This window comes from Syzygium oleosum, unplaced genomic scaffold, assembly GCF_021117445.2.
Source record: "Syzygium oleosum isolate NSW1041296 unplaced genomic scaffold, Sole_v2.1 Sole_v2.29, whole genome shotgun sequence".
Lineage (NCBI taxonomy): Eukaryota > Viridiplantae > Streptophyta > Magnoliopsida > Myrtales > Myrtaceae > Syzygium > Syzygium oleosum.
Genome location: NW_026607513.1, coordinates 3023942 through 3035000, shown reverse-complemented (window position 1 = coordinate 3035000; position 11059 = coordinate 3023942). Strand labels below are relative to the sequence as shown.

The window sequence follows — 11059 nt, the reverse complement described above, 5'->3', positions numbered from 1 at the left end:
TTGTCAAATTGATATAATCGAATCCTTCCATTAACTCCATCTATTTAGATTAATGAAAAATGTTGACGTGGCTTTTTTCAATGTTTTCTCTCTCCTATGTAGCTTTTTAAAAAATATTTATCTCTCCTACGTGGCATTGACCTTGTTAAAATATGTAAAATAAGACTAAAAATACGTCATTTTGGACTACATCGAAATTTTTAACCAAAATCTTAATTAAATTAGATTTAAAAAAAAAGTAATCTACTTTGCTTACTTGACTAATTAATAGCATCTTCGATCTTGACTCCTGATTTATCTCCCAAAAAAGAAAAATCTTGACTACTGGCAAAACTCAGGGTCCAGGGTTATAGTAATGGGGGTTCCCGTTAAGACCATCTATAGGCTTTATTATTGATAGCTAACAAAAGGACAACATACGGTCCTTAGGCAAAGCCAACTCGATGTTGTCTGTCTGAGCACCTCATGAATATCTCTTAGAGTTCTTTGATCATGACGTGGATGATTTATTTCAAATTGGAACGGTAGAAGTAGATTTAATTTGCCGCACAAAAGCCGACTTATGATAGCACCTAATTATAATATAATATGCCTGTTCATAGTTTTATTAACCTCCTTTTTTCCTTCTTTATTCTTTTGGGGTCATTAGTAAAATTTACAAATCTTAGAAGGAGAGGAAATGGGGTTTGTTTGCTGATTCCACCGGACAACTTTTTTACATTCAGCTTTCCCGCATCAAAAAAGCATTTCCTATGTTCGTGTCCACAAGCATCATGGTCCATGCCCTAGGCATTCCCCCCTCTCTCTGTACGTGTCAATCGGGGGGAGACGGGGAAGGCTGTGATTCGATCGGGAGAGAGGGGGAAGGCGGCCACACGTTCAAGTTTCAACCCTTCACTGCTGCTTCTTACCTTCTCCCATTGCCTTCAACCAACAACGAAACCACCGTCATGACCACTGTGTAATCATCAAGAGATCTCTCTCTAGGCCGTTCGTGCATGTATGCTCCGGGAATGCATGTGTGCGAGTTGGAACTCATGCTTTCATCTCCACTGCATCGGTTGATATTAGAACCTGGAAGATCGTGGGAACGAGATGTTTGGTAATAACAATTGTGAAAACTGCCTCATAGACAAAAACTGGGGGCTCATGCTTTGATGGCAAGCATCTCAACAAAACTTGGAGCAGTAATTCGGTTGGATGCGGATGACTATGGACGCCATTGCAAACTGACTTTGTGTCGAAGGGCTGGAGAGAAACCCAGGTGGGGACGTAGAAGTAGTGCCGTGGGAAAATTGAGCCCAGCGCCAACCATTCGATGAACCTATTTCGGTGGTCCAAAGTAATGAGATGTCCTGTTTATCCAGAGACTTCATATTCGAGCAAAAAGGATTTCAAGGAGTTCGAGGGGCATAAACAGAAGAACGGTCGCCACAGAAGGCGTGGAGGTGATGATGGCGATAATTATGACAGACGGATGGTCGATATGATGGAGCCTGTCACGGAGATCACCGCCAAGAATTGCGACACCGTTGTCTCAAAGAGTTCCATGAATTCCTAGCAAGGTTCCTTATTTAATGGATTTTTCAACGCGAAATATTTTATTGCAGATGTAAATCATCTTTTGCATTGCACGTACATATCCAAAGATTGACAACCAAATCTCTTAACTTTTAGATTGAAGGGACATTCTTTTTATTTTTGTGGGATCAGGTGCAGGTTGAGCGGAAAAGAGCAGGTAAATTGCCGATTAGAATGTGGCATAAAATGTGAAATCGAATAAAGCGGCGATTTTCGTGGATTGATGATCGAGCTGAACAAGCCAGCTTCATGTTATCCTCAATAACAACAACCAAAAAATGATCGACACTTCTATAATTGCTGTTGATAAGGTTGTTGTTGAGCCTCGAGCAAGAAGTGGAAGTTTTTGGATTCCATTTTCAAGCAGGAGGATTTGGAGTATTTTGAGCTTGAGGAAGAATCTCAGGGTGATCATGTCTTCCATGATGATGGAGAGATGATTTTAGAGAAAAGCCCCTTCCATGTTGATCTGGATACAGATACAAATGTTGAAGCGATAGAAAATGGAAAGATGAACAGAAGAAGCAAAATTGATTTTATTATGCAAGGAAACTAAAAAATCAATTGATGGATCGATCTTGCAGTTTAGTTGGGATCTTTCCTTAAAGCAAGAAATCTAGATTGATTCTGTAGATATGGTTCCAAATTCCAAGAGGAATTTAGCACGTATGCTTTATTAGATAACCCGACTTTTCAAAAACTCGTGCTCAAGCCTTTTTTCTAATTAATAAAGGGAGAATGATGTTGGACTCCTTAAGTTTGGATTCTTGTCTTTTATTTGATGAATTTAGGATATTCAAGTCTGATATTTCCTTCTTTAATTAAGTTCGTTTAGGATATTCACTTAGTATGGAATATATGAGTTTAGTGCTTCTATTATATTTAACTTTTTTAATGAGTTTCATATTTTATTTATTATTGAAAGATACCATAGGATCTAGTTCATTTTTTAGGTTTAGCTAGGCTTTTGTTATATTCTCGGGATTTCTTTTTCGATTTCTTTATCTGGCATGATTTATAGGATCATGCAGTTGCCCTCTCTGTAGAAATAAAGAGCCTAAACGGGATTACCGTTTGAACGTTTTGTGCGTGTACACTTCGAGCATTCATGTTTGCGAGTTGCAACTCAGCACTTTTTGTTTCCACTGCATCGAAGTTAAATTAGGAGCAAAGCTATCCGAAGTCTCGACTTCAAGCAAGACTAAGGGCCTCTCGGGATCAAGGAATAAATAGATGGGTCCATTACATGCAACTAATAAGACACTCTAGTTCTTCCAAACCTCAAGACTAGAAACACAGATTACATTGCATACGCGAGAAGAATACTTAATATTACTTGCAAACTATTTCCGATCCTTCATTTCTTGGAAGTTGCCGACGCGTCTACATGTGGCATCTATTCGGCGCCGTAGAGTGATTTGGTTTAACCAAAATTGCAAGGGGACCACCACCACGACTAACAGCAAGATAGCATAAAATAGCGTTAGCAACCATCCTCCGACCGTATTGGGATTCGGGAATTCGATTGTAAGGGTTGTGAAGTAGGCACAACAGATAAAGGCCATTAACCCGTAAACCATCCAAGTGTGGGGCAATAGGGTCATCGCGGTGGTCCAGATTGTGAAGATGGAGACCAAGAAAACCATACTATTGAGGGCCGTGAACAAGTATAGATGCTCGCCGCTCATGATAATGTTCCCGGCTTTATGTGGTTTTTCAACAGCAGTGCCGCTGGAATTGGCAGTAACGACAGTGGAATTGGCGGGGGGATTTGAAGAGTTATCCTGCCAGTATCCTCCTGGAGGAGTGAGAGCGGCTTGGTACGTGGCAGTCGCAATTAAGGCAGCCACTAAAAGTATAATGTCGCGAGCGGATTCATTTCGGAGGCCAAAGAAAATTGCGTACTTCTCAAAAAAAGTTGGTTCACTCCTTAAAATCTGTGATAAAGAGGGATCGAGAGTAGGAGGTCGTGACTCCTCCGCAAGCTCTTGATCGCCACTAGCATTCCCTTGGGAGATTTCCCGAGCCGTCTCACCCCGGAAGTTCTTCGCTTTCACTAATTTGACATACCCCAGCATCCGGTCGGTGATCTGGAACCTAGTCAACAGGTCGCTGATCTGGAAAAAATGCAAAGTGAGCTCATGCTTTGTCAACAAAATGAAGTATGTATTCCTTAAATTTCAGTCTCTGCTTTGTCACTAGCTTCGCTATTGTGCACAAAGTGAGCTCATGCCATATTAGTTTGAGTGATCCTAGTGATGCAACGACCGATGTACCATGGGAACAAGTTTACTAAACCTTTATATATCAGATGCAATCATTTCAATCCGTGTAATGAAGTGCCAAATGTTTTATTATTTCCTGATGAAGAAAAGCTTAAGTATTCACGCATGTCATTAATTGCAAGTTGTGCGATCACTTCTGATTTACATGAAACAAACCCTATCATTTCAGGGTTTTTCAATAGATAATTTTCAGTAATGTTAAATACCTAGAAAAGTCCTCATCTACCCCTTGTTCCATCTCTCTTGTTAAAATATTATCGGGAAAGGGCTGGGTGATGGTTGTCTCACTAGATCTATACACGTTTTTCTTTCTTGTTGAACTTCCCCCATTGCTTAAAAGGAGATTTATCTATTGCCACATTGTTGAACTTCCCCCATTGCATAAAAGTAGATTTACCTATTGCCACAACTCTCACGTGTTTGTTAATGTCCAACCCAAAAGCATAAACTTATAAGTGAAAGAAAACTACATGAATGTAAAAAGCATATAAAACCCATCGTCAAAAGATGTGAGATAATATTTCAGGTGCAAACCAAATTAGGAGCATCACGTGAAATATTCATCTATAATATATCGTATAGATTTTTTTTGTCAAAAAATATCGTATAGCTTGAAAAATCATTTTTTTAATGTATTTTTTGTGTTTCTGATGGATCACTCCAAGCGAGCAAATTTATGTACACTTCTACAACATCAAATATCAATTGTCAGTTAAACACTTATCAACAAGTGTTAACCGTTGAATGATTATAATAGGTGATATACTGTTGCCCAAATGTAGTTCAAATCTCCCCTCTTTGAATGTTTCTAAATCCATGTATTTTCAACTCCTGGTATTTCGTTATCATAACATTTGTTCCTAGATTAGATTATGTCAAATTGAAGCATCAAACAATAACAGTGCGAACAACCGGGAAATCAACGAACCATACCTCCGTTATCTCTTCGGACATAGCAATGTCTAAGACTGTGTTACCATCTTCGTCTTTCCAATTCAAGATTTCTGTCAGATTTAGTCGCTTTAGCCATCCAAACAAAACCTTGAATGCTTCGAGGTTGCGATGCTTGACGGCAACGTGAACTGCAGTCTCGCATCGGCTCGTCAAGTCTTCGATGGATGATTTGCAAATGAAAAGGAATTCGGCCAGGAGCTCCAGCTCATTGTTTCCTTCTTTCTCGGCGACGTAATGCAAAGGGGTGATCCCGAATCGTCCTCGGACTCGGATCAACTTGGGGTCGAGGGTCATCAATGCCCTCACACTGTGATAATGCTTGTGTTGCAAAGCCAAGTGCATGGGGCTGTAACCTTCTGGATTCAGCTTCCGAGCGAACGACGGCTTCAAGATGGCCATCTCCATGGCCACTTGGGTTTTTCCAGCGGCTGCGGCAAGATGTAGAGGAGTATTTGGGAAGGGGTCCTCAGATACACGATCTAAGAGCTCAGGCTCCTCCACGATTAAGTTATGGACGGCATTAACATCATCATTTGCTATTGCTACTTGAAGCCGAGACTCCCTATCCTTTTTTTTCCCTTCTACGGCCGCCATTGTTTTGACGAGGGAAATGTAGGAGGAAAGGGGTTTTATTTTTTTTTCGGTGGGAGGGCAGAGGGGATTTTGCTAGGTGATGATCGATGGAAGTAGCGAACTTGCAAAGTCATATATAGTGCCACGGTCAACGAGAATTTAATTAGGGGAGTCAACAAGTGTACAGGTGGGCCCAATGGCAGGTTGGGGGTGAGTGGGGCCCAACACCTCGTAGACCGGGAGCGGCGCGTATTGGTCAGATTCTCAGGAAATCGTCACACTCGTTATTTTACACGCCCCTCTCCCTTTCCCACTTTTGCTCTTCCGCTTCTTGTTATGTTTCGCAAGAATTGCATGACATGATTTATCGAGAAGGAAAATTATTCTGTGTCATTTTCTAAATACTGGTTCAAGCATTTAGTACTTTGGAGCCTCAAATGAATTTTGTCTGAAAATATTTTGGATGGAATGTTCTTTATATTGGTGATATATACACACACATTATATATATTTAAATATATATCTACATATATCTAGCGGCATATGTTGTATTGGGGTTTCAATTTGATGCTCGTCGTCAACCTGCATATTGAGACATGACATGATGTACATGTGCACGGATCGATTCTATTTCGGGGCTTAATTGTGGCTAACGTGTTTTCGAGACTTAATCAAAGCGAAGTGATTCTGTAGGCTTAGCAATGGCGGATATGGTTTTCATGACTCATCGCCTGACAGAGCATGACTGTAAGGTCTTCTTGATATGAGCATAGGATGAGTTAGACATATCCTAGCTATACCATATTACATTGTTTATGATATGGTGCATATCTTATGATTTGCTGGAATATACGCATGCTTGTGAAATGAGTGAATGCGATGCATACTCGTTTCCAAAGCTGCATTATTATTTGCTTGATTCAATAGGAACGGTGATTTTGTCCCCCTGCGAATTCCCATTTTTCCTCTTTTTGATTTCTGCATTATTATTTGCTTGATTCAAAAGTGCCACTTCCCTAACAATAACCCATCGAATCTGTCTTAGGCAATAGAAAAGAATTCACGGCTTACTTGTTTTTGCTAATCCCAAACTAAAGATAATTTGCAAAATTTAATAATACATTTGAGGAGTTAATAGCACCAGACCTGCTTCCTCCTTTATTTGAAATGAGTCCACTTATAAACCTAAGCACACGATTATCTCCTCGAGCTCATGACCTCGCATCAGTTCTTCAATTCAAACCAATACAGAGAGGCGAGTTCTCTACTCATTACCATAACGGTTTATTGAATGAAGATTTCGAGTTCAAGTTTATCATCGAATTAGCTCGGAAAATAAAACTCTTTAAATCATGGATGCACGACAAATTTGACAATTTATTTATAAGCAGGTGAGTGGGTTCTTCATCGCTTGCTCTTTTTATTGTAATTGGAAGTTTGCTTTCCATAATCATACATCAGATGGCTGCAATAATAGTTCACTTGCTTTTAATCTCAAAGCATTTTACCCAAAAATTTCAGGAATGCTCTCATGAATTATAACTACGTATTGCAAAACCGTAATGCAAATTAGTTTATATCGCTACTAGTCTATTTTATTTATTTATTATTTATTTTGGGGTGGGGTGGCGGTATTAGATAGTTAAACTTAAATATCTAATAGCCTATGACTATCAAAAGTTGACCTTTAATTGGAATTTCGAAACAACTATATAAATGATGACAACTGACTCAAACAAGATCTTAGCTTTGTTCTAGAGTTGGTTACTCGAGATAAAAAGAGTAATTTAATATTTAAATATTATAATAAAAAATTTCAAGAAGTTTTATCATCTGCTACTTGATTTACGCAAATATCAGCAGGATTGAGTTGTCCTTATGGAGAAGATAATTGATGTTGTTGATTGGTAAAATAAGGTCCGTCAGCATATCTAAAGTCACCTTTCAACAAATATTCGTCAAAAACTAACATTTCAATCACCAGTAGAATTCAGACCAAAAAAAAAAAAAAATCACCAGTAGAATCAATTTTGGCAAAAAAGAAGTATCTCCATTTTTGTTCACTATCTGTACCTTGTAGCCTCTTCTGTGTAAAACGTGTCTGGCCTTTGCATATAGGATGACGTTAATGAACAAAAACTAAATTCGCCAAATAACTAAACCTTGCGGTATTCCACTAGAAAAGTCCACTGAGTTACTACGTTGGTAACTATAAACTTGTTCATTACATTTTGGAAACTCGTTAACGAGAAGGAAACTCGTTCATTTCATTTTGCTAAACTTCATTGGTTCACCAGGATATGAACCGGGAAAAGAGAGCTCGTGAAAGCTAATTTACTTATTTACTTGATGGAGTAAAACCCAGATGCATTCGCTCATTTATGTTTAATGAGAGATAAAAGGGCAAGCAACACCAAAACAGAAAGAAGAGAGGAAGTTCGTATGATGATGAAAGGTCCAAATTGTGGAATATTGGCTCTCACTTGCCTTCAACACGCTTACACTGATGTCAACAAACAAACATGCTTCGTCTTTGGAGGGAAGTCGAAAAGTCCTTGCATTCACACGGTCCCCCGGCAGATATGTTCAATGTGCAAAGGCACACAGTACACAACACACAATTCTATTTTTATTTATTCTTTTTTGAAATTGTGTATTTCATTCCTATAGGCACTCATCATTCAGACCAGTACACAAAAGTCCGCGATCCGTGGTCCTACATATTTATTCTTGGGAACTCAGAAACTTTGAAAGAACTGTTAAGAAATGACCACTACAGTTAGTGAAGAGGTGCTTTTGATTTAATATTTACCCCTTTCATACTTGTAACAATAAATTATGCAATTCAGCTTCCAATCTGGAGCCTTAATCTTGTCCTATTTTGGTTTCTAGCATGTCATATCTAGAAGGTGGACCGAAGAATTGACTCATGGAGATGGAGAGTACCCTCAGTACTACGACTCTCAGAATTTTCATAGCCCATGTCGATTTGACAAGACATGGCTCGGTTCATTATAAATAGACCTTATTGTATGAGTCCAACGACTACTCATATGGTCCGATTCATTCAATTCTGATGACGTTGCCACGGGGCAAACAAGCCAAATTTGCTCGAGCCATCCATGTGTTCGGCAGAGACCAAATTAAAGGCAACTACTTCTGCCTTGTCTTTTTTTGTTACGGGGATAATTACATAAATAATTTATGAACTTTTGCTCAACGTGTAATTTAGTCTCTCAACTTTTAATTTATTTAATATTGTCTTTGAAATTTTGGTAAATATTTAATCTAGTCCTTGAATTATTATATCCATAGATCTAGTCTAGGGACTAAATTGAACATGAATTAAAATTTTAGTGATTACATTGAACAAATTAAAAGTTCAAAAACCACATTGCACGTTGGGCTAAAATTTAAGGACTACATTGAACAAATTAAAAATACATGAATCACATTTCACATCGGGACAAAACTTAGGGATTATTTATGTCATTTTCCCTTCATTATAATATTGAGGAGGAAAATGGCAACCAAGCATTTGGTAAGTCTGAAAGCGAATCAACCTGTATCTTTTGCAATTGTGCTAATTCAATCCAAAATCATTTTTTTTCAATTGAGTCCTAAATCTTTTGCATTTGTGCCGATTCAGTCCATTCAATCAATTTTGACAGGAAATAGCTGATATGGACATCACCGTCATATGTGACGTGATCGGTGCTGATGTTGACATTTTTTATTAATATTTTATTTTTTTTATTTTTTTTTCTTTTCTTCTTCCTAGCGACTGGCCAAAGGCAAGATCAACCTCGCCATCGCTGGGCACCTCACCCTACCTTGGGCGAGGCTCAGCCTTTCTGCTCAAGTCATCCATGTTGAGACCAAATTAATCACTAGTTAAACCATTCATTCATAAATTAAAGACAACTACTTTTGCCTTGTCTTTTTTTGTTATAATATTGTGAAGGAAAATGGCGACCAAGTGTTCGGTAAGTTTGAAAGTTGCTCAACCCGTGGGAGAATTATCAAACATGTTCTAAACCTGTTGCAATTGTTCCAATTCAGTCCTAAACTTTTTTTTTTCCAAATTGAGTCCTAAATCTTTTGCATTTGTGCCAATTCAGTCCATCCAGTCAATTTTAATATGAAATTGCTGATATGGACATCGTCGTCCAATATGGCATGCCCGGCATTAACGTAGATATATTTTAAATAACATTTTGATTTTTTTCAAATTATTTATTTATTTTTGCCTTTTCTAAGGTAGAGCCTCGCCTCTCCCCGACCTCGCCCCGCTGCTGGGCGAGGCTCTACCTTATCTACTAGAGTCATTCACGTTGAGACCAAATTAATCACTAGTTGAATCATTAATTCATAAATTAAAGCCAACTACTTCTACCTCTCTTTTTTTTTTTTGTTATAATATTGTGGAGGAAAATGGCAAGTAAGCGTTCGCCAAATTTGAAAGTGGCTAAATCTGTGGGAAAATTACCAAAAAAGTTCTAAATTTATTGTAATTGTTCCAATTCAGTCATAAATTCTTTTTTTGTTTTTGCCAATTGAGTCACAAACATTTTGTATTTGTGCTAATTCAGTCCATCCGGTCAATTTTGATCGGAAATAACTAATATGGATGCCACTGTCGTATGTGGCATGGCCGGCGTTGATGTGGACATTTTTAAATAGTATGACGTTAATGAACAAAAACTAAATTCGCCAAATAACTAAACCTTGCGGTATTCCACTAGAAAAGTCCACTGAGTTACTACGTTGGTAACTATAAACTTGTTCATTACATTTTGGAAACTCGTTAATGAGAAGGAAAGTCGTTCATTTCATTTTACTAAACTTCATTGGTACACCAGGATATGAACCGGGATAAGAGAGCTCACGAAAGCTAATTTACTTATTTACTTGATGGAGTAAAACCCAGATGCATTCGCTCATTTATGTTTAATGAGAGATAAAAGGGCAAGCAACACCAAAACAGAAAGAAGAGAGGAAGTTCGTATGATGATGAAAGGTCCAAATTGTGGAATATTGGCTCTCACTTGCCTTCAACACGCTTACACTGATGTCAACAAACAAACATGCTTCGTCTTTGGAGGGAAGTCGAAAAGTCCTTGCATTCACACGGTCCCCCGTCAGATATGTTCAATGTGCAAAGGCACACAGTACACAACACACAATTCTATTTTTATTTATTCTTTTTTGAAATTGTGTATTTCATTCCTATAGGCACTCATCATTCAGACCAGTACACAAAAGTCCGCGATCCGTGGTCCTACATATTTATTCTTGGGAACTCAGAAACTTTGAAAGAACTGTTAAGAAATGACCACTACAGTTAGTGAAGAGGTGCTTTTGATTTAATATTTACCCCTTTCATACTTGTAACAATAAATTCTGTAATAATAAATTCTGTAATTCAGCTTCCAATCTGGAGCCTTAATCTTGTCCTGTTTTGGTTTCTAGCATGTCATATCTAGAAGGTCGACCGAAGAATTGACTCATGGAGAGGGAGAGTGCCCTCAGTACTACGACTCTCAGAATTTCCATAGCCCATGTCGATTTGACAAGACATGGCTCGGTTCATTATAAATAGACCTTATTGTATGAGTCCAACGACTTCTCATATGGTCCGATTCATTCAATTCTGATGACGTTGC

The 11059-nt window shown here is 38.3% G+C and overlaps 1 protein-coding gene across 1 annotated transcript; it reads right to left on the bottom strand.

Annotated features, from left to right (window-relative positions):
- Positions 1-2799: 2799 nt before the first annotated feature.
- LOC130135243 (ankyrin repeat-containing protein BDA1-like) lies at positions 2800-5481 on the bottom strand. The gene is made up of 2 exons (XM_056303870.1): positions 4800-5481; positions 2800-3698 (listed from the first exon to the last, which is right to left on the bottom strand). Exons 1-2 carry the CDS (start codon positions 5412-5414, stop codon positions 2925-2927), a joined length of 1389 nt encoding a protein of 462 aa, XP_056159845.1. The 5' UTR covers positions 5415-5481; the 3' UTR covers positions 2800-2924.
- Between the last annotated feature and the right edge of the window lie 5578 nt (positions 5482-11059).